This window comes from Apiospora marii, assembly GCF_038362585.1.
Source record: "Apiospora marii strain CBS 49790 chromosome Unknown utg000005l_segment0_segment0, whole genome shotgun sequence".
Lineage (NCBI taxonomy): Eukaryota > Fungi > Ascomycota > Sordariomycetes > Amphisphaeriales > Apiosporaceae > Apiospora > Apiospora marii.
In genome coordinates, this window is record NW_027117377.1 from 4,201,289 (window position 1) to 4,227,146 (window position 25,858).

The 25,858-nt window shown below is 54.3% G+C and overlaps 8 protein-coding genes across 8 annotated transcripts; 3 read left to right on the plus strand and 5 right to left on the minus strand.

The window, feature by feature from the left end:
* Positions 1–660: 660 nt before the first annotated feature.
* Positions 661–4,014, minus strand: PG985_009183 (uncharacterized protein; the record flags this gene model as incomplete). The annotated part of the gene is made up of 5 exons (XM_066828951.1): positions 661–985; positions 1,037–3,649; positions 3,707–3,751; positions 3,807–3,855; positions 3,906–4,014. The coding sequence occupies 5 exons, from the start codon at positions 4,012–4,014 to the stop codon at positions 661–663; spliced, it is 3,141 nt and encodes a 1,046-aa protein (XP_066683863.1).
* Positions 4,015–4,474: 460 nt separating this feature from the next.
* On the plus strand, positions 4,475–5,346 carry PG985_009184 (mitochondrial 54S ribosomal protein uL16m; the record flags this gene model as incomplete). The annotated part of the gene is made up of 3 exons (XM_066828952.1): positions 4,475–4,909; positions 4,977–5,118; positions 5,171–5,346. 3 exons carry the CDS (start codon positions 4,475–4,477, stop codon positions 5,344–5,346), a joined length of 753 nt encoding a protein of 250 aa, XP_066683864.1.
* Positions 5,347–6,207: 861 nt separating this feature from the next.
* On the plus strand, positions 6,208–8,887 carry PG985_009185 (uncharacterized protein; the record flags this gene model as incomplete). The annotated part of the gene is made up of 5 exons (XM_066828953.1): positions 6,208–6,271; positions 6,436–6,661; positions 6,741–7,044; positions 7,140–7,517; positions 7,673–8,887. The coding sequence occupies 5 exons, from the start codon at positions 6,208–6,210 to the stop codon at positions 8,885–8,887; spliced, it is 2,187 nt and encodes a 728-aa protein (XP_066683865.1).
* Positions 8,888–9,643: 756 nt separating this feature from the next.
* PG985_009186 (uncharacterized protein) lies at positions 9,644–12,148 on the minus strand (the record flags this gene model as incomplete). The annotated part of the gene is made up of 1 exon (XM_066828954.1): positions 9,644–12,148. The coding sequence occupies one exon, from the start codon at positions 12,146–12,148 to the stop codon at positions 9,644–9,646; it is 2,505 nt and encodes an 834-aa protein (XP_066683866.1).
* A 1,182-nt stretch (positions 12,149–13,330) lies between these two features.
* PG985_009187 (WD domain-containing protein) lies at positions 13,331–16,375 on the minus strand (the record flags this gene model as incomplete). The annotated part of the gene is made up of 1 exon (XM_066828955.1): positions 13,331–16,375. One exon carries the CDS (start codon positions 16,373–16,375, stop codon positions 13,331–13,333), a length of 3,045 nt encoding a protein of 1,014 aa, XP_066683867.1.
* Positions 16,376–18,826: 2,451 nt separating this feature from the next.
* Positions 18,827–19,849, minus strand: PG985_009188 (Required for respiratory growth protein 9; the record flags this gene model as incomplete). The annotated part of the gene is made up of 1 exon (XM_066828956.1): positions 18,827–19,849. One exon carries the CDS (start codon positions 19,847–19,849, stop codon positions 18,827–18,829), a length of 1,023 nt encoding a protein of 340 aa, XP_066683868.1.
* A 918-nt stretch (positions 19,850–20,767) lies between these two features.
* PG985_009189 (Tat pathway signal sequence) lies at positions 20,768–22,593 on the plus strand (the record flags this gene model as incomplete). Its single annotated transcript, XM_066828957.1, has 3 exons — positions 20,768–21,169; positions 21,232–21,987; positions 22,264–22,593. The coding sequence occupies 3 exons, from the start codon at positions 20,768–20,770 to the stop codon at positions 22,591–22,593; spliced, it is 1,488 nt and encodes a 495-aa protein (XP_066683869.1).
* Positions 22,594–23,124: 531 nt separating this feature from the next.
* On the minus strand, positions 23,125–23,907 carry PG985_009190 (Calcipressin-1; the record flags this gene model as incomplete). The annotated part of the gene is made up of 1 exon (XM_066828958.1): positions 23,125–23,907. One exon carries the CDS (start codon positions 23,905–23,907, stop codon positions 23,125–23,127), a length of 783 nt encoding a protein of 260 aa, XP_066683870.1.
* Positions 23,908–25,858: the final 1,951 nt, after the last annotated feature.

A 25,858-nucleotide genomic window follows, 5' to 3' on the forward strand; every position in this document is an offset into this window, starting at 1 on the left:
GATGCTTGGCTACGGGGGATACTCGGGCAAGTCCAGAAGATGGTAAAATCATTTCGGGTTTGTCAAAGAATTATAAGCTACTGCGGTTAGAAATTTCATTAAGTTTTCACATATCGGCCAAGGAAGGAAGGCACATTGCTGCCCCTGGACGGAATGCATTTGGAGGGTGGGCCCATCCTGTCGTGACTTCCCTTGCAAGTAAGTATCCGTTCTGACTTCGGTCGGGTGCCCAAACGCTCGCTAAGCTTCCAAGTCGTTTGATTTCTAGGTAGAAGTGAATGCTCATACGATCAATTGATGGTCAACTGAAAAAATCCGGTGTATAGGGGTTGCCCGATCATCGCAAGAGTAGGCATATTGAATTCACGATTGCACACCTATTTACCCTTATCCCGGTGCCATCGCACATAAGATACACACAGTCTTTCAGGATCTCTACGCTAGAACCAGTACGGGTCTGTTCTTTGTCTGTATTAAATGTTGTCTTTAGTAGTCGGCCACTGTCGTTGAGCCTAACGAGACTCAGGGACTGCCTCTTTGCAAGTAATCTCAACCCAATCGGGCCCTGATTGAACCATGGGCTAGTCTAGTAGAAATACAGTGCGACATCCTCCTCATCATGCAAAACTAAAATAATGCAGTCTCATACCATCCTGGGTCTCATTTCTTCGCCTTGCTCTTGGAGGTGGCGGCCTTGGCCCTGCCCTTACCCTTGGCGGGCTTCACATCTTCATCCTCATCGCCGTCGTCCTTTGCTGCTTTGGCGGATTTCTTGGTGGCGCGCTTAGGTTTCGCCTTGGGCTGTTTGATGTATTTGTCCTTTGTGATGTCACCTTCATCATCATTGGCTTCAGCCGGCTCGGCTTCCCCTTCATATTCCTCTTCAATAGCCTCTTCTAAGTCCGGTACGTCCTTGGCTACCTTCTTCGGCTCGGTTATGTTACTGGCTTTCATAAAGGGGACAGGATGCGATCTTGAGTTAAACCTGCAAAATTGTTAGTGCAAAATTCGTATAGGGTGTCCGAAAATGACTTACAATCGAGTGAACGCAGCCTTGGCCTGTGTATCGATGTTGACATGACTTTCATCCTGAGGGCCGACTCCGAGTTCCTTGATGGAATCGAAGTCTTCTCTAGTAAGAAAGTAACTGTCCATTAGATCAATCACCTCATCAGCGGCCTCCTTTCCTTCCACTTGGAGGCGATTGACAATCTGTGACCACAGAACAGGAAGATACTGCTGTCGGACCTCGTTGGCATCTCCCGAGGATTTAAGACGCATGTGCGAATGAATCTCGCGAGTGTATCTGCCGAGCTTTCCAAACTTGCTGTTGTTTCCAAGCCACGAGGTAAACGTAGAGCCCATGAGTGACCCAGCGACAAAGCTTGCAGGGCGCACCGTACTGAAAACGGCGTGCGTGGGCATCAGACTCCAGTGCTGCTGTGGCCCATGGATCATGCGGTCGACCAGGTCGCCGTCGCTAATGCTTTCGGCAGCTTTATCCATAAGCTCCAGGGCTTTCAGATCCTGCTCTCGCTTGTGGCCGCCGCCTAGCAGAGCTGGCTTCGCTTTGAGGTAATTCTCCTGGATCATCAGATAGCTGAACTCGTGGTCGTTGAAGTAAAGCTGGATCTTGTCATTAAGAGTGGACTTGCTTGCTGGTGAGAAAAGGCCTCCTCCAAGCATCTTCTGGCAGATGTCCCATGGTTTTAGTACGACAGATTTCTCCCAAGCCTTCGACATGTCTTTGCTCTGGTCGAAATCCATGGAAGTCTGGTCCAACTTGATAGTGGACATCATGTTAATAATCTGTCGAATATCCCGGTTACTGCCTTCAATGAGTGCGTCAAGGACTTGCGGGGTCAACTTCAGGCCTTCTCGGTGGCTGACAGTCATCATCCGAGACCGAATCTGCTCAATCGTAGGTCGACGGAACGGGATGTCGAGTGCCACAAAGTCGAATGGCTTCATCTTGGGTAGTCTTCGCTCGTTGCAGATGAGGATCATCGGGACCTCGGTCTTCTTGCAGAATTTGGCGAGAGCACCGACACCACCACGATCACCAGCCGACATACCATCGACCTCGTCCATGATCAACACCGTATTCTTCTTTTGCTTGTCGACTTTCTTCCCATCGCCGGCAAAGTACCCGGCCAGCGAAGTGTTGTTCATGACCTCGCTGACTCCTGACTCGACCATCTTTTTACTTCTTGTGTCACTCGCATTCTGTTCCAGGACGTCAAAACCTTCTAGTTTGGCTGCAAGGTGGGCTGCGGTGGTTTTGCCAATGCCTGGAGGGCCGGACAGAATCACAGCTCGATATCCTCCCAGGCCGTCTGCACCTCGCTTCTGGAAGTCGTACTTGCGCGACTTGGCCCAATCTCTCAGCCACTTTTGAATCTTTTCGACGGCTGCCTTGTTTCCACAGATGTGTTGAGGCTGTGTTGGCGCATACTTAGAAGTCCAAAGCTGGGCGGCCGGGGCTGCTGCAGCAGGAGCTGGGCCGGTCACACCACGAGCAGTGGCCAGTTTTCGTGCCTTCTCTGCCTCGAGCTTACGCGCCTTCTCCTCACGTTCCATCTCGGCCGCTTGTTGTTTAATCTTTTCCTCCTCCTTCTGGCGCTTCTCTCGCACCTTTTCTGCAGCTTTCCCTGAGCCACCGCCAGCCGGCAGGCGGCGGATTAGTTCGAAAAGACCATTCTCATCAATCGTCTTGATGCCGTTGGCCTTGATCTTGGCCAGCTTGCTTGGCCCTGCGTCAGCACCAAGCACGACATAGCTCGTCTTGCTGCTCGGTTGGCCTGTCACCTTACCGCCGTATCGTTTCACCAGTTCCTGAGCTTCCTCACGAGCGATGCCAGTCAGCTGACCAGTGAAGACGAAGGTCAAGCCAGTGAGACAGTCTTCTTCGCCCTCGGGCAAGTCGTCGGTGGGGTTAGGAGGAGGACCGGCATTGCCAGCACCGGCTTGACCTTTTCTCCAATCAAATTTGACGTTCGGGTCCTTTGGAGGTGGCGTGGGTGGCCTGACGGTGGGAATATCATCAAGAATAGCTTGTATACTTGTGTCTTCGGGCTCGGCTTCCTTCTTAGCTCTCGGCGCTCTGGGTTTCTTCGGAGCCGGTTTCTTCGAAACAGGCTCTTCATCTTCGTCGGATTCTGCCTCGGGCGTCTTTCTCTTCTTGCTAGTAGTGGCTGTCTTTGTTGATTTAGTGACGATGGGCTTGTCATCTTCGTCGTCTGCTTCACGCTTGGTACGGGATGCAAGTCGTTTCGACTTGGGAAGGAATTCTTCCTCGCTCTCTTCCTCGACATAATCGTCGTTCTTTCTCTTGCTGCGGCTCTTGACGTCGGCTGCGAAGATATCGTCTCCACCCTCGCCGTCGTCGTCGTCCATGAAAGCATCCTCATCATCATCCATGTCGTATCGCTTGAAGGTAGCACCGCGTGTCTTTTTGGCTGGCGCGGGCTCCTCCTTGATGTTTGCAGCCGCCTTCTTGTTCCTTGGGCTCGCTCGAACTTCTGCCTTCACCTCGGGGACGGATTTTGCCTCGGCCTTTGCGGCAGGCTTGGCGGCAGGCTTGGGTTTGGTCTTACTGGAGGCAAAGTACTCGCTGGCTGTGGTCTCAGTGCCCTTGACGTCCTTCTCGCTGTAACGGTATCAGATATGCACTCCGCCACGCAAATTTATGGGCTTAGAGACTCACGCTGCCTTCTTTCTCGGCGTAGATCGAGTAGCGGGCTTCTTGGGTCTGTTGCACGTAATTTAGCTTTGGTATAATACGCAGGCCGGTTGAGCAGGCTTACTCTGGGACCACTTCATCGTCACTGTCTTCCTCGACCACCTTGCGAGCCTCTGTGACACATGTTAGAAGATAATTGTCATCGGAACTCCTAGAAACTCACTGCCTCGTCGTTTCGAGGTATCCTCCTCGGCTTTCTTCGGGGCAGGTTTTGGGGCAGGCTTCGGCGCAGCGCCGCCCTTGGGGCCAAAGAATGAGCGAATGTCAGACATCCTCGCCTGTATCTTGGGCTCTTGTGTACAACAATTCCTGTGATCCAGAGAAAAGAACGAACTTGTTGAAGTTGTGTAGACCAAATGGTCAGCAATGTACGCACGGGTCGACAATTCCGGACACTGAAAGTACCTTAAGTCTAGGAACGCGCTTCCATGACGCGAAGTTTAATAGGATCGAAAGCGTGTCACATGTGGGCCACTGCTAGGCAAGCTTAGGCAGCGCAGAGCGCAAGTTGGCTCCCAGTCAGCAAGGGATGCAGCACCCCTGTCTCTTGAGGTGTGCTAAAAGTAGGTGGGACAAAGCCGGATTGGTACTTTGGTACCTTGTGCAATCCCGAGCCTTAGCTGGGCGACTCAATTGACGTCCAGTTGAAGCTCAAAATTTAGGAATTGCGACCACGACCACGGACACATCAGGTTTTTAATACCTTCAACCCACAACGAAGACCCCGCCACGATGAGGCCCAACAACCCCATGAGCCTCGCAGGCGCACTGAAGGGCCTTTCGATCTCGGCTTCGTCCACCACGAGGCCGTCCCTCGGCCCGGCCGCCGCCCTGACGATTGCGTCCCAGATCCGGCAAAAGACCCCCCACAATGCCAGGCTATTCTCCGTCACAGCCTCCCGCCCCGGCAATTGGCTCGAGCCGAGCATCAAGCGGACGAAGAAGATGATGAAGGGGCGGGCCCGCGTGGCCACGGGCGGTTCGGTCAAGGGAACCACGGTTGCTTGGGGCGACTACGGACTGCGCATGGTCGACCACCAGCGGAGGATAAGCGCCAAGAACCTGAAGATTGCCGAGGATGCGATCAAGCTGCGCCTGCGTGGAGAGAAGTACCGTCTGTATAAGAGAGTGTGCTGCAACGTTGGTGTCTTCACAAGCGGTAACGAGGTATGTTTTCCTGGCAGGGCGTAGACGGGGGTGGGGATGCGGACTGTTTCGCTAACTGTCGCGGTAGATGCGTATGGGTAAAGGAAAGGGTGGGTTCGACCATTGGGCTGCGAGAGTGGCAGTGAACCAGATTGTGTTGGAGTTGAAGGGAATGCTCCACGAGCAGGTTGCCCGAGATGCTTTCAGATTGGCAGGCAACAAGCTCCCTGGTAAGCAGTGTGCAATTATAGATGCAGTGTATGAAGCTAATATGTTTTCAAGGGCAATGGGAGTTCGTCAAGAAGGGCGAGCCGCCTGTGGTCGGCATCACCAAGCTGGACGGAGTCACTCTGGAAGAACTGAAGCGGCCACGGAGGAAGGTGGCAGCAGAAACAATTATGCCTGCTACACCAGCTCCCTCAGCTGAGGGTGCTCAGCAACCGCTCGATAACCCTTGAGCAAAAGGGTTATGTAGTATATGTATCAAATTATCGGATGTACATTCACCACAAATACAGGGAGAAGATGCTCATGTCTTCGGCACATGATTCGATACTTCGGCCAGTTTCCCTAACGAACAACAGCTAAGTCCTTTGTAGGAATCTGCGTAGCTTATGTTTTAATATAATGCTGCTGGGCTTTATCTCTGCAGCGGTGGCATTGCTACAAGCCGAGAGGTGTTAAATGTTGAAAATGTGAATGGGAAATGACATGCAGAGTGGGTGACATCTTTGTATGGAGGAGACAACCTCCATGTTAACTGTGCCAAATGATATCAGTGATATCAAGTCCCTATCCGGGCACTCGACATTAAAGGCGCAGCACTCCCTTACAGCCGTTTGCAAGCTCAGGCAGCGGTTAGTGGCTAGCAACACTTTGTGCGCTGTTTGGTCTTACCCCCGAAACTTGCCTGAAAGTCGCCCCCGACAACCAACCATCGTCAACCCCGTCGGCGCATGGCTCTTTTTTCTGGGCTGTAATTCTTTTCTGGCAACACGTCAACGCATCGCTGCTTTCCAGCTTCGACAAGTCGCATAAACCTGCCAGATTCCAAGCTTTGCAGATCATCCGGGGAGTCCCGCTTTCTCTATTTCTCCTGATTACTGTTTTGGCTATCGCAACATTTTTTGTTGGTGTAGTTCAACTGGATTTCACAACTGCTTTTTGTCTGCTTCCTCCAGTTTGGCAGTTTGCAGACCTTCCTTCTGTTTTGATTCTTTTCCCTTGTTCGTCTACACACATACCCTCGCCGGGCTCATCGACCACCACTGTCAAGCATCGGGGTCTACTTTTCGAAACGAGAAAACCAACCAAAAGAGATGGCGTCCCAGAAAGCTCATGTCCGCGCCACTTCCAGTCCTATTTCACGTCATGTTCGCCGAGGTACGTCCCCAATCTTCTGTTGCGCGGAATTTTTCTTGGGCCTGAGGCAGTCTTCCAAAAATCATTTTTTTTATGTTAGCCCTCAGCAAGCCGATACAGCAATTATCTAGCTGCCCTTGAAGTTGATACAATCTCTGATGGTGCGAAACTAAGATTCTATCTAGATGTGTACCAAAGAGTAGTCCCTGGCTGCTCTAAAGGTGAGTATGACGGGGAGCGTCCGGTCCTGATATCCAACACGATGCTCCAGGCCTACAACAAGATGCGCGGCCCAGTGCCCGACCACTCGCCGGAGGACCCCCTATTCGAATGGATCCACCTCCGCGAGGACATCAGCGCCAAGGACGGCAAGCTGCCCCCGTCTCACAACAAAAAGAGAGATATCCTACGGTAAGTCAAGCGGTCCCATATCTTGTCGTGGCATGCGACCTGGCCGCACCCAATGACACTAACACGCGCAATTCATCAGTATGCTCCGCAAAGTTGACGAGACGCTCTCCGAAGGAAATGCGGCCGGCGACTCCCCTCGCGAGGCCGTCTTCGAAATCAACCGCCCCGCGGCGTCGGATCACCACATCAGCGCCCCGCCGCACCACGATTTCTCGACACACGTCCTGACCGCCTGCTGCGCCGACTTCGAGTTCGAGAGTGACGACAGCGACGACGAAGAATCCTCCGTCCCCCACGGCCGAATCTCCCCTTGCACTTTCCTTGCTTGGTCTAAAGGATGCCGGCCTTGGGACGTAGACCGTCTTAAGGTCCCTATTGAAGAGGTATGTGCGACTGAGCTAGCGACTTCTACTCTTCCCTTTGCTTTCCCTTTTTACCAATGATGACTAACTCATGACATCTCTTACCCCCTACACAGAGCCAATCGCGCCAACGCCCCCCGACCCCCGACCTAGTCGACACGCCCCCGTACCCGCCGCGGCCCTTCCGCTACCCCGGCTGGGCCGTCGAGCGCCAAATCTGCGAGTCGACGGGCTGCGAGCTGTCCCCCTGCTACGCCGTGCCCCCGAGCCCGTCCCTGATGTACGAACCAGAAGGCATCGACGTCGTGCGCGCCCACGACCCGACGGCCTTCGCGGGCCGGTACTCGCGCATGGACCCCGAGGCCGGCAAGGCGCTGCGCAAGCTCGTGCTCTACTACCGCCCCAACGCACCGAGCGGCGTCGGTAGCGACAGCGGTGGCACGTCCGATCCAGGTGCTGTGACGGCTGACGGCGGAGACGAGGAGTATAGCCATGTGAGTAACAGCAGCAGTAGTATCCCTTTGGATCTGTTAACCTCCGTTCCCCTTCTCCCCCTTTCTACCAGTTCAACCCCAACATGTCGCGGAAGGCACGAGATCAAGACTCATACACCCCTTTTATTCGGAATGTACGTCTAATCACCACACAGTCTAAGATAGAGGCCCTCCTGAACTCGCCGAGCGCGCGACCTCCTCACACCCCAGCCCCGGGCCTCCCCATCGCCCCCCACCTAGCCGGGCACCTCAGCAAGACCTACGCCACCATCGCGGCCAACGAAGCGCAAGTCCAAGACCTCACGCAGACCCAGCGCCACCAAGCCGCGCGGATCCAGGGCCTACTGGAGGAGCGAGGACACCTCGCGGCGGCCGTGGGCATGATCCAGAGCCGGCGCCAGCGCCAGCCGGGGAAATCAATGATGCAGCAGCTGCAGAAGCAGCAGGTCGCTGCCATGAAAACCCCCGAGGAGAAGAATCGGGAAAGACGCATCCGGAAACATGTCGCCGCGCACATCGCGGACGTGCAGTACAAGTCCATCGAGGCCGCCGACGCGCTGGGCCAGGAGCGCATGAACCAGGAGACCAACGACGCCAGCATTGTGCGGCTGCAAGGGGAAATTGTTGTGCTTTGCAACGAAGTCGGCCTTAAAAGCCCCGCGGAGGTGTACGACGAGCTGGCGGCGGGTAACGGCCACGACGACGCCGCAACGCAGACGCCTCGCCATTATTATCCTGGCAATGACATCAAAGGCCACGAGCAGAATGTCCAAGAAGCAGGAGCAAGTCAGGCTCGAGTCAACAGAGACAACGCTCAAAGCGGTACCTTCCCTGCCATGCCTCGCCAGCAAATCATCACCACAATCACCCCTCGCAGCAAGTCTACCCAGACGCCGCGCCAGCATGTCTCACCTTCTCCCGCACCTGCGCCTGCTCGCGTTCCTTCTCCATTCGCCCTAAGAGGTGCCTTCTCTCCACCGCGGGAACAGCAAACCCCCCACAACGGCGGCGAGTTCGAAGACGACCCGCTCCCGCGCCTGAGATCGCAATACCTCGAGATCATGAGAAGAACGAACAGCAGCAGCGACGGCTTAAGCAGAACCACCACCGGCCATCCTGGTCACGGTCTCGCCATTTTCGGCAATGATGATGGTAATCAAAGTAGTGGCTACGGTGCGGCACTGCAGGCATCCCCAACAACGCAGAACAGCCGCCTCAGAGTCTATGGTGGTGGAGCGGACCCCAGCCCCTACGAAGCCGACGTCGAGGGGGAAGGCGAGGGCGAGTTTGATGAAGCCGAATATCTGGCAGTCGAGAGAATGTTGGAAAGCACTGAGGCGTTCCTTGAACGCCTGCAGAAGAAGCACTAGTGAAGGGTGCGCAATTATGGGTTCTCTCCTGGGGATTTTCTCTCTCGCGTGGTTGAAATAATCACTGCTGGGTCAAGTGGATATTCTCTTCGGGCGTTCAAAAAGGAAAAAAAAGGTGTTGTTGGTACTGGGTCAATTTTCGTCTTGTCGTTTGTCTTTTTGCCGGGGAGTAAGAAGAAATACGGGTTTTGTGAGGATAGGGATATGGTTTTGGGGGCGTTTGTTTTCCATGTCGGAGTTCATGTTGGACTAATATGTCAAAGTTGACCTGGGAACGAGTCTCACCTGTTCACGTTTGAAATAGCAGCAGAAGAACAGAGATAGACCACGCAGATGCTGTAAAAGTTTTGCGTAGCAAACCGCTGTTGGACGGCTAATATGTATTATACATATGTAATACACAACCACATTGCGATACCATACCCGAGTACAGGCTATATATGTGACACCAAGGACCTGTATGTCTATCGACCGCATCGACAAACGCCCGCATTATCTAAAGTATCGCTGGTAGAAGCTCTCTAACCACACTATCGCTTTTCCGAGGTACCCAAAATATATATGGCGTGTGTGCCCATGACACACCTACCTACAGAATATCGTCTGTCAGACCATCTATCCCTGGCTTATTCGGCGCTTAATCTTTTCCTTTCCCCATCGCCTACCACACCCAGAAAACGTGGTGTTTATACAAAAATGAACTCGATTTCATCTCGGGGAGAAGCTTTCCCTTTCCCCTTCACTTCATTCATATCATCAAACCGCAAGGCCTTCTTCGGCCTCGTCCCGTTCTAGCCTTTCGAGCCCGTCGCAAACAGCTCCGTACACTTTCAGGGGTACGGCAACTTCGAAGCTTTCGCACTCTAGATTTTCCGCCGCAACGAGGACGAGACCCCCACGGTCGTCTCTCGCGATTTCCTCCAAAAGGGGATGGGGGCCTTGTGCCCTCCGCTCGCCCTCGGCGTCATCGACCGACGAGGAGGGCACGACAAACTCGATCCGGATCTTCCACTCCAAGCTAAGTCCACTGGTGACGAACTCGGGAGTGGCATTGATGGGAATCGTGGGATTAAAGACGATGCGCCGGGAAAACATGGTGGCCTCGCTTGCGCTGCCGAAGGTTTTACGGGTCACGCGGTGAACGCTGGCCTCGCTGCGGATGGCCAAACTGGGATCAATGCGCTCTGACGTCTCCAAAGCCGCGTGGATAGCGTAACACGGGGTCTCGGCACCCGTGAAATCGATGGCCATGTTGACCGATTCGCCTAGTCTGTAGGCAGGCCGCGCCAACATGACCACGCCCACACGTTGACCGTTGCGCGAAATTTCAAAGCGGTTGTTGCTTTGCCCGCTTTCCGAAGCGAGGTTCGATCGCATGATGGCCATATCGATGGCTTCTTTTGCCGTCGATGCCTCTTCAAATATCGACGGGCGTCTAGAGGACGGCCCTCCAGCCGTCGGAGAGAGTAGGCCCATGCCATTCCGAGGCTGGTCCAGAAGATCATTCACGTAATCGACGAAGCCATTCATGGTTGAGTTTGGCCGCGGTGCCTTCTCGGTTTTGGGTAAGTCAAAGCCATTGGCCATCTTGTCCAACAAACGCGACTTGCCAGCGTCTCGGAGGAGGATATAAGGCGACATTAAATCATGACCGAGTATCTCTCCGTGGCTGTTGACACTACCAAGAACTCGGAACGGTATTTCGACGGATTTGACTTGTTGCTCCCGGGTGCCGCCTGGCCTCTGAGTGCCTATTACCACAGAATATGATATTTTGATCGCTTTGCCGCGGTGCGTCGGTGGCAAACCCTTTGGTAACCTGAAGGTGTACTCGTAAGTTCTGCTCTCACCGGGGGCTAGGTTCAGGTCAACGAAAAGTATCGTTTGCGGCGTTGAAAGTAGTGGTATCGATTTGGAGCTGGCTACTCCGCGCATGTCCTTCATGCTGCTGAGTTCGCCTGCGCCAAGTAGCTCGCCAATGGAGCTGCCCCATGAGCCCCAGCCAAAGCTCTTGAGTAACCCGCTGTCTCTCTTGGGAGTGTCAATGCCAATGACTCCTCCACCCTGGCCACCCAATACTGCCTTGCGCTTCACCTGCTCGAACGGTGCAAGCTCAATTAGTGACCCGTCAAGGGTGAAGGAGCCCTGGATTTGCGCATAGCCCATCATGAGAGCCTCGGGCAGTTTCGCTTGGCCCAGCATGGACATATTCGAACTGCGCCGAAAATGAGGTGGCCGCACGCCGTTGCGAAGAGGCTGCGTAACGTATTCTGACGCCAGGGTCTCGCTGGAGTTGTTGCTCATCGAATAGAACTCGCCACTACTCCTGGGCGTGCCACCTGCCATGCTCGTCGTGGACAGGATGCGCGCCGCTGGGGTTGGGGCTACGGAATCTTCCGTGATAATGGGGATCGAGTCCCTTGAACGAACGGGAAGGGTCACGGAAGTGCCTGCCGTAGATACAGGCGTGAGCTGATGATCCTCCTCTTGCGTTCCGGGTGATGTTTCCCCGGTGCCGGACAGTGGCGAGCTGATCATTGGGAATTTGAATTCTGGGATCTGGCCGGGTCCGCGCCTGGGCGACGGCTGCCCTAGAGTCGGTGTACTCGGCGACGTCGAGCACCTCACCATGCTCTGCCTCGAGGGCCCAAAAGAATTAGTGTTGAACATAGGCGAAGCTTGGGGGCCGCCATATGGCCGTGAGGGTAATAAGGCTGACTGCGGCCCGTTCAATAGAGGCCCTCCATTTCCTCGGGATGAGATCTGCAGACTGGCAGAACGCCCGTGGCCGCGCCCCGGCCTTTGCGGCGAGGTCTTGCTGCCATTGCTGCCAATGCTACCATTACTCTGCGATTGTTCCTCGACTGTCGCGTTCGAACCTAGCGACACTATAGACAAGGAGCGCTTATGGACGTGGCCGGGCCTCGTCGTCGGAGGCGGTTGCGGAGGGATCCACTGGGTGGTGGCATTTCTGGAGCGGGCGCTGCTGGCCGGGACATTAAGAGAAAGTGTCGAACGGTGGCCTCGTCCCCGGTTGGGCGTGGGAGGGGCGAGACCAATGCTGTTGGAACTGGGCTTCCTCGGGGTGCCCAGCAAGGGGGAAGGCTGTCGGGATCGATCGAGCGGGGTGTTGTGCGAAGTCTGGATGGGTCTGGCCACGTTCTTGAAGGTGATGTTGCACTTGACGTCCTCGCCAGCGAAAACGGTCTGGTCGTTCCAGTGTATGAAGACGCGGATGTTGCTGGAGCTGTCGGGCGACATGATGTAACCGCCGGCTGCGCTGCGTCCCTACTACTACTATGCTCGGTGTAAGTGCGTCGTAGGTGCAGGTGTAGTAGGTGTGCTGGGGGATTGGGATTGGGATCCCGTGGAGGTCGACTCGATTGGTCATAGACGTGAGCTCCTCATGTTAATCGGACCGTGAGGTGCCGAAGATTCCCTTGTTGAAGCATTGACGGGCGAATCAATCAGAGTCGTGGTCGGGGCCGGGATGGGAGAGAGAGAACAGCTAACCTAGAGTGAGCACTTCAGTCGAGCTTGAGGTCGGCCCCAGCTACAAGTGATTCAATCGATCCATCAATGGCGGATGCGCGTTGCGTCGCTTGGCTGGCACCGGGCTGGGGAGCAGGGATTGGGATTGAGCGCCCGAGACCAGCTGTGGAGTTAAGCCCATTTTATTACCTGACTAACCTACCAGGCGCTGGAGCTAGCACCTGCTACCCCAGTTCGGCCCTTTGTCTGTGTCTGACCGTCTCACCTTATTCTCAAAGGGTGGACCGCTGCAGTTGTGAATACGACAAGTATATCGAATCCGTATCTATATCTATATCATCACGATGCTGGAAGTCTTCTCCTTGCAAACTGCAAAAATGGTAACCGTATTCTCCTCAGAACCAATAAGGCACCGTGTCGAGGCTGCTAAAGACACAGTCAGACAGTCACTCATAGAACCGGACGGCGGGTTTCATTCGTGGTGTATATAAATCTCACCACGAAAGGATATTGATTGCAGATAAAAACAAAGCAACTGTCTCCTAGTCTAGGTAGGTAGGTGGTTTATCTGTGCCGGCCTTATGCCAATGGCACGAACTGATGGATGATGGGTAACATCGATATGGGTAACAACTCCAACTCCTCAACCCCTCCCCGTGGTATCATGTTGTAGTAGGTCCGCGGACCGGGATAAGAAGCCCCTCCCCTGAAAATATCCTAAACAAAAAAAAAGCCTACAACGCCATTTCCCCATGTCTGCGCCCCAGAGACTTTTTATCCTGCCTCGAGACCAAAGGTAAGGGGGTATCCTGTACGCCAAACTACTGCTTGCGCGCTGCATAGCCCACTGGCCCGTCTATCGAATCCCCGTCTCGCCCCGTAGAAGGTTCCCCCAACAACAAGGAGAATTTAGGTGGCATAATACACATATGAAAAATGAATGTTGCCGACTCATGTCGAGTCACTAGCCGTCGTAGAGCCGGTGCCCGAAGATGACGGTCTTTTGTTATTGGACGAGTCGGAATCTCTCCGCTCCAAGGATGAAAGGTTGCTCAACCCGAGCTTCTCATCCAGCATTGTTATTAGCCGGGTTGAGTATTGCTCGAGGATGCCATCCAGCATTGCATCACTCATGACTTTGCTCTGCTTGGCTCTATCTCCCAGAGCAAGAGAGGTGAGTCGTAGTTCCTGATCCAGCTCGGCAAGCAAGTCTGTCGCCACCGAGTCTGACCCAGAGAGCTTCTTCCGATATGTTCGCAACGTCCGGACGGCCTGCTCCGTCGCTGTATTGAGGGAGCCAGACCCCCGGACGCTAGCGGAGGAGCTCTTGCTCTTGACCCCATTCGCCGAAGCCAGGGATGGGCGCCTAGCCTGCGAACGCGCCTTGGGACTATCAGGCGGGCTCCCTGTCCGGCTGTCCGCTGAAGGCCTCCTACTTGGCGTATCTTCAGCGGCGGCCGACACGGGACTGGACTGCGACGCAAGTGGCGTCCTGACCGAAGCAGACGACGCAAGATTGTAGTTAGAACGTCGTTTGGTTAGAGTTCGCGGAGGCGAACGTCGACCAGCGGAGGATGTTGGCCGCTGAAACTCGGCAAGCTCGGCTTTAGAGAGAACACGTCTCAATGGTACCCGGCCCGTCGAAAACGAATCCTTCAAGGGCGATGGATCACGACTACTTGATCCAGACGCCTGCTCTTGAAGGTCTAAGCCCCAGATCATAATGGTACCGTCTGACCCGGCACTGATGACATTTCTCCCGCCGTCACCACCCTCTACCAACGCTACTCCGTTGATAGCTTCGGTATGGCCCCATTCGCGGTCCACAAAGGCTCCTGTCTGGCCGTCGTATATCCTGATCGACTTGTCCGTATTCGAGAGACCCAGGAGAAAAGCTGCTTCCTGATCCGTTGCCCCGCGGTGGATGAGTGAGTCGAGAACAACCGAATCGCCACCCGAATTATCGTTGGACTTGAATACCTTGGAAAGCTTGCCAGAATCCATATTGTATAGGCATACAGTTCGATCAAGCAGGGACGCGAAAATCGATTTACCTCCTGCAGCCACCGTTACAGAAGCCGGGGACGCCTTGAGGGAAAACGATCGCGAAACAATCGCCGCCTTCACGTCCGAGTCCCCCTCCTTCGATACCAAGTCGTAGACATGCAGCGATCGGTCTAACGCACAGGTTATGACCTTGTCAGGACAAGGTATAAGGACTTGAACGACTTTTGCGGGGAATTCAAGAGTCTGGAAGAGCTCGATGTCTCCACTGGCGTTCTTGCGGAAGAGCTGTGCAGTGCGATCCCGTGCACATGAAGCAATCAGGAAGTTGGTCTCATCCTCGTAGGTGGAGATAGATTGGCAATTGGAAGAATGCGCCTTCGTCTCGAATACGCACTTCTCCGTGGCCAACTCGATGACTTTCAGCATGCCAAGCTTGTCTCCAGTTACAAGGTATTTGGCGTCGTTGGTTGCTTTAACGGTCGTCAGCTGGTTCCCCGGATCACTCTCGTTCTCAGAATATGCTTCCTCGGAGGCCACCTGAAGTGAGATTTTCTTTCTTCCTTCCATGTCCCAAAGAATTACATCCCCCGATCCGGACCATGTGTAGAAGGCTGCTTCTATTTCGTTCGGCTGGGGAAGCACGTCGACTCCCAGAATGGCATCACCTTGGCCGGGAATCTGCATGCGAGTGACGGTAGTATCTGGCTGTCCTGGGATATACGAGACATTCCAGATATCTATCGAACGCTTCGCATCGAGCGTCACAAGATTGTCCTTGAGAAAACCCATAGCTATGAGTCCTGTAGATGAGTTGGACGTCTTCAAGACGCAGTTTTCGTTGGACTGCAAGAATGGCTCCAAGTCGATCGTGGCGAAATTGCCCGACTTCCCCCCAATATAGGCAACCTGATCCCTAACCGTAACACATGTGGTAGTAAAGCCTATTTCTAGGACTTTCGCTAGTTTCATCTGTTTAGCAGTATCGTCGAACAGGCAGATATCTCCGGTTTCGGTGCAGACAATGGCGTGCGTCTCATCGATAGCCGCTGCGCAGGAGAAGGTAGCTTCTATTAGTCCGCCCAGAAGAATGTTCCTCCCAGCCAACGATTTAGCAGACTGTGAAGATGAAGGCGAACTGGCCTCGGCTGGGAATCGCTGCTTCACAGGAGAGGCTACCGATGGCCCATCTTCGACTCGCCAGACTTTCACGTGCCGAACACCCAAAGTGATCAGGTTATTTCCCATCCAAATCATGCCCCTGATGTAAGAGGTGCATCTGTTCTGCTGAAACAGCTTAGCAGCTCCCGTCTTCGGGTCAATGCGCCACAAGTAGAGAAACCCATCGTTCGCAGCACCCAAAGAGGCCAGGTACTTCGAATCCGGTGACCACGAGACGGCATTTACGCCGAACATATGCTCGCTTATAGAGACGAGAGGTGTATCCGAGGAACTGTCTTCGAGACTAAAGATGAGAACTCGCGGAGCGTAACCCGTCTCACCCACCGCTAGGAACCTCCCTTCGCGACTGAGGGCCAAGCATGTGGCGGCCTTGATCCGTTCTCTGCTTGTCCATGTCTTTGACGACGCCGAGTCTGACCAGTCCAACGAAGAGTCCCTCTGAGGTATAGGAAGCCTGTTTCTGCTATCATTGGCTTTCGGGGTAGTTGTATTAGGAGTATTTGGCGAGTAAGGTAAGGCGGGTGTGTTGTATACGGGAACAGCGGTTGGGCGGGCCCTGAAGAAGCGCTGGGTGTAGTCTTGGTTTTCAATATCGGCCACCACCACGGCCCCTCCAGCAATGTAGGCAAAGGACGACTGCGCAGTGTCGAAGCCGGTGGGAACTGCGCAAGTAGTGCCGACTACCCTCTTCAGAGAGAGGCGGGTCTCCGGTGGAGAAGGACGCCCACGACCGGGGGATCTCGGGGGTCGAGACACAAAAGGCGAATTGGAGGGCGTTAATCGGAGTCGATTCGTCGGAGTGGAGGACATCTTCTCGCCATGGAAGAACCAAGCAATGCTCTAGAATATGAAGAAAGGCGTGAAAAAGCGGCAATAGGCCCAATCGATGCTGAGAATGGGTAAGCTATAGGAGGCACAACGATTACCCAAGGCATTGAGTGGCTGGGTGTCTTCGTTGTTAAATCAACCGGCATCCGGACAGGCAGGTCGGGGAGGCAGCAGCTGTGGACGAGGGAACAGAGCGAGCGGGAGACCGAGGGAGGTCTCTCTTGGTGGGAGAGAGTTTGGAATGCCGGAATGAACAGACTCAATCGGAGGGTCTGATCGCAGTCAAGGAAGGCAGGAAAGGGCACAAGAGCCTGTTGAATGCTTTCGTCAAGTCAATCGGCAGCCGCAACGGGTGGTTCTTTTTTGTTCCTACTCACAATGACGCGCGAAGGAGAAATTCTCTAGGTGAAAGAAGTCTTTATCTTAGTATTAGTCGGGCATGTATAGGACATGTATATTCGACCCCCCCAGTGGGACTAAAGCGGTCTGGAGCTACCGTTTGCTGCAGGCGATGATGACAGCGGCATCGGCTCCCTGGATCAAACACGGCCGCATGAAGCGAGGAAGAGGCTGAAAATAGAAATGGAATCTACATAGAAGGAGAGACCGTGGACCCGAAAGAGAGCGAGGGTTGGGAGGTGACCTGATTGTCACACATTCCCTCCTCCTGCGCACGAGAGATTCATAATACTACCCCGGATGCTGTGCACCAGGACCACGAAATTCTTCCCTCGGCCACTAATAAAGCACCACCACTTACAATAATGTGCTGGGACGGTAGAGCAATTGGACCAACACAGCCTAGCTCCAGTTTGTGTTTGCTTTCCGTCAAGCCCATCCTAGCAGCTGCGAGCTTAATGGCAGCCAGGGAGTTACCGCCCGCCTGGGAAGTTGATTGGGTATGACAGACGCCCTGACCAGCCCGGGGACCGAGTCTGCATGGGCTTGCAAGCCTTGCACCACCACCGCGGATTCTCACCACCCTGGTCGGGGCAAATCTTTACCATTTGCAGTGTGACGGCTCTTCCTAGTGCGCCCATCACAATCCTTGCCCAACTGCATGTTCCTGGTTCGGCTGCTGTGCATCTTTGAGGGGTTCGTCACACAAAGCACAAAGACAAAGACACAGCAATCATTGATGAATATTGTTGCAACCGTCAAGACCGTTTTGTTTTGCACACGTCCGCCCTGAGAAATCCTTTCAACGGCATCATCCATCCCTAGCTGCCCTCGGCATGTAGTAGTCGATGCGGTACGTAATTCATGCGCTGCAACTCAATAAGCTCCTTTATACACAGCCCGGCCGGCCGAGAGATGCATTGGGCATATCTTCAAGTGTACTTGGTTAACACAGACCAGGCACCACCTGGCCTGCATGAACGCAGCATCGAGCAAAAAGCGGAATGGAAGGGACTTTGCAAATAATGAGCTACAAGGATCCCTTGAAATAGCGCTCTCAATAGTCCACTAACTAAATGCGGGCTGGGTGACTTCAAAGGCTCCCGCCAAAACCGCCAACCTCCAACCAGTCGCCAACGGAAATACAAAGGAAAATAAAATAGAGTTATTACATACAAACGTAGATTCGAGTGTCTAGCTAGATATTTGATGAGAATGACATTCGGGTGTCTGGGTACTACAAATTGGTCGTACCGCTCGAATGTTGTGCATGCGGCATGTCGAACTGTACGGCATCTCGTGCTAAGATCTGATTTATGTAGTCTGGGGTCTTCCACTCAGGGATACTTTTTCCTGGGGTATCCATCAAAGAGGAGAGATGTGGTTCACGCGAGACACACACTGTCATGGCGTGCGCCCTGTCCAGCCTGCTCGAATACCACCTTGATATCCGAAGGACTCCGAAGGCCTACACAATCAATGCGCCGGCGGTCCATTTTGCACATAACGGAGACCAGGCACCAGGCACCAGGCACCAGGCGCATGCTACAACGCCTGAGCGAGACAGTTCAGAGCGCTGTTCAGAGCGTTCTTCAGCTTCATAGCCGCATCCCTGAGTGTTTGTACGGAGTACCTGTGTCGGATCTCGCCCGAATATATGCAGCCCATGGGCCACGACCTCTCCCTTACCGGGCTGGGCGGCTAGGAGGATTTCTAAGATCAACCTCATTAAGCCTATCCGAATAACAACGTACATGAACATGTACACCTGGAGTTCACATTACACGTGGGGAGTGAGGCTGAGCTTGGCTTTGAAACCAACGTGCCACAAGAGAATTTAAATGCTTAGCAGATGCACAGATCAAGAGCTTTAAACCAATACATCATCAAGTGCCCGATTGACCGCAGAAAATGTCTTCTCAACATGGCATATAATGATATACATTCGTGACAGGTCTGGTGGTGTGTTTTACAGTATAATGGGACATATTACAAGTATCATGTGCGATCATCTCCAACCGAGACAGCCACATCTTACAACAGACTGCCGCCCAGTTTCCTCTGGGCACTCTCCTTGTCGTCCCTCTCCTTCTTGGCTTCGTCCTCTTTCCACTTGGGAACATACGGGTACTCCGTCCGAGGGCCCCTTTTCATGTTCCATTTGGGATCGCGAGTAATGCCCTCCGCCCTCCACCTCTTAGGAGGCTTCTTGCCGAGCTCGGCCATTTGAGACCAGATGTTCTTGCCGCGGGTGAACCAGCGGTCCTGGCGGTCCTCCTCTTGTTCGACGGTCGGCTCCCATTTGGCTCTCAGTATACGCCGGATCACTTCCGGGGACACTTTGAATTTGGCCGCCAGCACCGGAGTGGTGTATTCCTTCGGGAACTGGGCATGCAGCGCCTTGATGCCGTCCAGCGCATCGGGAGACAATCGTTTGCGCGGCGCCCATCCTTCTGGGAACTTCTCCTTGAGCGCCTCTTTTTGTATCTGCCACGCCTCTTTCTTCTTTTGTGGCCTGTTGTCGGGCTCCCGTTCCGCCTCGCGGTCCCTTGACCGTACGTTGATATGCTTTGTTTTGTAAGGTTGTTCCCGGGGTTCCTTCAAGTCTCGTTTTGATTTGGGCGAGTCGGCGCGATTCCTTCCTGTCTTGGGACCACGACTGGGGGCGACAGATAGGCGCTCACTCTCTGCAGAGAGAGCATCTATTGTGTCCTGCGACAGCTCAAACACAGCGCCGCTATTTTGGGCATTATCCAGCTCGACAACGGGAACTTCGGGGTCCGCATACGAGACGGAGCCCGCTCCGTAACTGCTTGAAAAGCCGGCTAAGTCTTGCTCCTGGGGGTGTTGAGGGTCATCGTGCCGAGGAACGTGGTGTGGTGGTTGTCTGGGATAGCAAGCTGCCGAGGCAGTCCTGAAGGACCTCACGAGACCGTCCTGGCGGGAGGCGGCGGCCAATGAAGAAGGGTTGAGCCGATGTGTAGCTGCGGGGAGTTGGAGAGGAGTCAGGCTCTGCACGAATATGCGCAACGATGCGGAGCGACAGGAGCAAATCATTTCGGTTCCGAGGGATGTAACCACAAAGCGACGTGGAGGCCGTTTCGGTTTCGGGAATTGAAGACTGATCAGCTCGAAGAATGTACTAAAACGAAGTTTTGGATATCAGATGTAAAAGGTCGACTATCGGGTGGCTTACGCGCAAAAAGATGCAAAAGCTAAGTGGCTTGGCATGGTATGGCCCGTGCATATATTTATGGGTATGACATGCTCATGTACGTACTTTGACTATATCGCAAAGCGGATATTGCCATCCCCGTACTCATCCCGTCTTGACTCCAACTACGTAGCAAGAGACTCCAACCTTCGGCAAAGTGATGTTTTGACCGAAGCATATTGCCTGCGCCCATCACAGCTGAGGGGTCTAGACCGTCCAACAGATGTTTGCCATCATGCCATGGACTCCGCTTGACTCGCACTCCGAAAATGTTGATAGTTTCAGGGAAATCTCAAACTACCGGTACCTGAGCGTACCAATGAATCATCGAGCAGAGTTGGAATAGGGTGTGAACCCCACACGCCTAGTGATTCTCATGCTCTGACGTCGGGGGGCAATGGTGCCTCGGTATCCTCAGAATCCCTATGTTTGTCTCGGTTTGCGAGGTGCTTTCCTATTCCAGCGACTCAAGAAGGTCGATCAATACTACCAGCATACCTGCCACCAACGTCAGTGGTCGTGAATAGCAAACAGCAGATTGTCAATTTGCAGTTGTATCATGGACAGTTTGACCTCCATCTCGGACCTCACAATATCTGCCGTATACAAAGGTGGTATAAAACACGGCTGTCTTTTCGTATAGTTCCTCAGGAGTGTCCGGCATCACACATTTCTCATTCTCCTAACATAGACTCTGTTCTCCATTTGATAATCTCTCTGGCTTCTGATCTCGTATCGAATTACACTAGCCCGCCGTCAAGATGGGTATATTTGCCAGAGATCCAGACAGAAGGACAGTCTACGGCCACACGTTCAACTGGACGAGCGAGCACACTCCTGCCGAGGACTTTCATCCCTTGATCTACACATACGACAAGGTGGCAGCGGATGCCCTGGACAGCCTGGATGAGATTGTGCCTCCAGTGTCCCTCAGCTTCGCCCGAAAAGATATCCAGGAAACGTACGAGCCCCAGGAAACCGAGTCCCAAGAGAAGAAGAGGCACCGGGATCTCTTTAAGCTGGTGAAGGAACACGAGAGCAATGACCAAATCCTTCGGAAGTTATGGGAGGAAGTCAACACCGTACCAGACTGGGTGGACTGGGATCAGATAGAAAGGGGTCAGAACGTATTCTGGCGGTACGGCGGACCTTCTATCACGACCGTATGCTGCTTCCTCAAATCGGGATTCGTAAAGAACAGGATAACCCACTGACGTGTTACCAGTTGATGTTTCTATCCTTGCTTGGCGGCATGGGTGCGCGGCGGCCGGTCGAGACCCTCCATCGCACAGGGGGGTTCGGCGCCAACGTGGTGAACCGCCGGCTCCTTGAGACGACCCAGCACACGCTCGGCGTCCACGACGGCCTCGAGGCCATCAAGCCGGGGGGCCACGGCTGGGAATCGTCGGTGCGGGTGCGCCTCCTGCACGCCTCGGTGCGCAAGCGCATCGTGCAGCTGGCGCGCGAGGACCCGGCCTACTTCGACGTGGCGGCGGACGGCGTGCCCGTCAACGACCTCGACTGCATCGGCACCATCAACACCTTCTCGGCCACGGTGCTCTGGCTGGGCCTGCCGCGGCAGGGGATCCGGCCGCGCCCCCAGGAGATGGCCGACTACCTCGCGCTCTGGCGCTGGGTGGCGTACCTCATGGGCACGCCGCACGACTGGCTGGCGACGCCGGCCTCGGCCAAGGCCATGATGGAGTCCCTGCTCGTCAGCGAGATCGCGCCCTCGCCCAAGTCGGGCGTCCTGGCCAACAACATCATCACCGGCTTCGAGGGGCTCGGCCCCACCTACGCCTCGCGCGGCTTCATGTGCGCCGAGACCTACTGGCTCAACGGCCCGCAGCTCGCCGCCGAGCTCGACATCCCGCGGCCGAGCCTCTACCACACCGCGCTCGTCGCGGGCCAGTGCCTCTTCTTCATGATCTCGGGCTACCTCTGTCGGAGCATTCCCGCGCTCGATGCGCGACACATCAAAGTAAGTGGCTATTAGCCTTCTTGAAATTGTTTCATAACCTCCCCCAACACAAACGTTTCATCCTACCGACGTGCATTTGCATCCACAATGCCGGATTTTGCTATAATTGGAAGGCCCGGGGTGGGTTAGCTCGAAACATACTCTTCCCCCCTTCCCCGACAAGTTCCGCTACAAATATGACGCATTTTGGCGATCTTGGCCTCAAGCGACTCCCCCTTATCAACGGTTTACCGAATTCCAGGAAGATCGTGTTTGATGCTAACCACCCCACCACAGCTCGCCCGCCACGCCCTCTATGAGCTTCTAGTCCACAACAAGGCCAAGGGCGGCCTGGGCTACAAGTCCAAGTTCGCCTTCAAGTGGATCCCCGACCTCGTCAACGTCGAGACGCCGCAGGGCGCGCCCATCCCGGGGCGCCCCAGGACGTCGGGCGCGCTGCGCCACGCCGGCGTCGAGCGCACCGCGCTGCTCACGCTCTTGTTCGTGGGCGCCTTGCTCGGCGCCATCATCTGGTATGCGGTCCGGACTGCTGCCGCTGTTTTCGCCGGGGTGGGAGATATGCATACACTCGGCAGGGGCTTGGAGTACGTTTGGGTTTATGCCTAGGTGACGGAACGGACAAGAATGTGTTATGTTGGGTTAGGCAATCATGATATAGGTAGCATGTATGTTCGAGATTTGAGCGAGTTCATGCGGGGATCGTCAAGAGTTGCGAATAGTTTCCTTGTGGGGATTTGTCATGATTATATACCCGAGTATATATGTTGTAGCTGTGCTTGATCGATTTCATTACCAATACGCATACAGAGAAGTGGATGCGGATGTTTTGAAGTAAAACGGACTTTTCTCTAGTCTATTATGTGCTGTCTGTTTCCTATGTGAAGGATGCGTGCTAAACTTCGCTTCCTATCGATTGCTGAGGCGGAATTATTTTCTCTGTGCCGTCCAAGACCCAGTGCCAGTAGCAATAATGTACAGATTGTGTGATGCCAATGCGAAATGTAAAATGTCTCTATGCCGAGCCGTGTAACTCCTGACCTGCGCTGCCTCGTCCCTCCCCCAAAACGCCTTTCATGTCCCATTTACAGGAAAACAGCAATTAACAACCCGTAGCCACCCAAATAGCCTCTAGTGATTTCATTCCATAAGCTCCACAGGAGGCCGCGAGGTATGCGCCATGATGGGTTTCGTGCTGCCCGACAAAGAAATCGGACTGCTCAGCTCAATAGGAGAGTCTGTCATATCGTCCACGGCAATGGAGGGCAGTGTAGGGCTGTTGCCAGTGCTCTCCTTGGGCTGGAAGATGAGCGTGCTGCTGCGGCTTCGAGTGTGGGCGGAGGTGTTGCCGTCTGTCGGCGAGACAGGAGAGGTCATGCCAGCGTCGGGGGCACGGTGGTGCAGCTTGGCCAAGGCCGCGGCGAGGTCGTCGGCGTGGACGAGCTTGTTAGGGGCGTCCTCGAGGGTCTGCTCCCAACCGTGCGGCGGGGACGGGGGAGGGCTGATGAAGAACAGCTTGCCCGCATCGGGGAGCGCCAAGTGCTTGTCTTGGTTCAGGTTTAGAGGCGTCTCCTGGCCGAAGTAGACGCGGCACCGTTGGCCCATGATGGCCTCGCCATCCCACACCTGGCGCACCTTGATGGCGGACTCCTCGTCAAAGAAGGAAACCACGATGCGGCGGAAAGACTTGAGGGGCGCCCAGGTGTGCACGGGCGCTGTTGCGGAGATAAGCTCTCGGATGGTCTGTAGGTTGTCTGGGCGGAAGATTTCAAGATCGCCAAGGTTGGTGAGCAAGAGGGTGTTTGTCGGCGGTGTAGGCTGCGTCAGCGGCGGTAAGCTGGAGAGGTCGAGCTTGAGGGAAGACGCTCTCCTCATTCTAGAGGATGCAGGCCGCGAAGGCAGAGAAGTCGGCGATCCAGACATGGTTGTGTGTTGTGTGTTTGTTGTTTCGCTTGGGTGGCGAAAGAGGGAAGTTTTCCAAGCCCGGTATTGACTTGATAGTAGTGGTAGGTAGGTTCGAGCGTAGCCAGGTGGTCTGGTCTCGTTAAGGTTGCAAGAAACAGTCTCCGGGTTAACCTGTCAAGAGTATATGGTTGTAGTGTCTGTAAGTTTGTGTGTGTTGTAGAAGTTGAGAAGAAGATGGGTGTGAAGGAGGGCGGACGAGATCGCAAATATGTACTCTCACGATGGTGGCTGCGCTCGAAACGAAGATGGAAAGTGGTTGACTGGCCAGTGGAACCCCCAGTCAGTTCTGGAACCTGGCCAGCGGTATGTCCAGGCGGGGAGAGGGATCAGTGGCCAGTGACTAGGGGCCCCACAGATGTAGGCGCTGCAAATCACCCTGGACAGGCCTTGGGGCTGCTGGGCACACCACCTAACGCCTAAAGCAAAACCCACTGAATGCCGGGGCTTGGCAATGTGCTTGGGCCCCTGGAGAGAGCCTTCCGCGGCTAAAAACGCCCCCCCCAAACAGCGCAAGCGCATTCCAACAGAGCCCATCATCTCACCAAGCACTGCTAGTAATGATGGCATGGATGCAGCTTCGAAGGCAAAAAATATGATAAAACACAACATTGGAAGATATTAGGTATGCTCCTAGATGACTAGGGGGAGGCTGAGCGCTGTGCGCGTATCGCAACCAAATTGCATTTGAGAGCTTCCAATACAACGTCTGCTATTGTGTTGTGGTGTACGATAATTACCGGCCACTGTCACTCAGAGTTTCATCAAAACACTACGTCAGTGACAATGGTTTCTGGGCACGCAACCTTGTCCGGGATCGATCGGTAAGCATCGCTGGTTGTCAATCTTCACGCTGGCACGGCAGCTGGCCGCCCGGCTCCAAAAGTCAATACGTGCGAATCTTTTGATCATGCCGTGGGGGAATGAATCAGTCAGCAGTTGGGTTGGCCGTCTCCCGTCTCGTCGGCCGTGGTGTATGGACACCCGCATGCATGCATGATCAGCAAAGAAAAATACTAGTATACCTTTCCCATGTGCTGCAGCGCCAAGGTTGGCTTCAAACTGGGGATCGTCTGCGAATTGATGATAGTCGGGACGAGCCAATTGTCTTGCGGCCTCCGGGGCCTTGGATATCCAGTCGAGCATCAGTCAGTCCCAACTGCCGCCCGTCAGTCCGAAAAAGCCTCCTCCGTCCCAAGTCATGCACTCCATCTAGGACGCCACGGCCTACTGGACTTCCGTTCACCCTCCTTGCGAGCTTGCCTACATACCTCGTACGGTGTCTGCGTTCGTATTTGCTCATGTTTGCAACCGACGGATCTTGCCACCGAAGAGGCGCAGCCCTCTTTGTCTTCCGTATCTCACATAGTTTAAGCAGGTAATAAGGTAGGAATGCACGTCTGATGTGAAATCGCCGTCAACCGCCCTCCATGGATCCACTTGTTATGCACATGTAGCTTATCAACTGGAGTGTGGTAGTATACAATTCCAATTAGAGTCAGTTGCTCGCAGTATTAAGATTGGTTCAATGTTGGCGCAGCATACTGCTCAAACCTTTCGTGAGTCCAGTTAAGCTTAGCAAGCAACCCCATCCCAGGCTTCGTCCGTTTCGAAGCCGGATGGCCCAACTACCACTAAAACGATTGGAGAAACATTGAAACAATTGCCAGGGGTGATCGGTACTGTTTGGACCCTCCGACCTCCCGGCGTCATGAGATGATAGGCGACTGGCGAATTTGCGGTCGGGTGAGGCCTCTGTTTTTTTTCTTGCCTTGCACTGCCTCAATCAACTCACCAAAACGGTGACCAACCTCTTGGCGCAATGGCCCATGGAGCTGTCGGATATCCACCGAGCCGCCTTTCTTGCCTCTCCGTCGCACACCAGGCGCGCGAGAAGGAAAACTCGTTACGC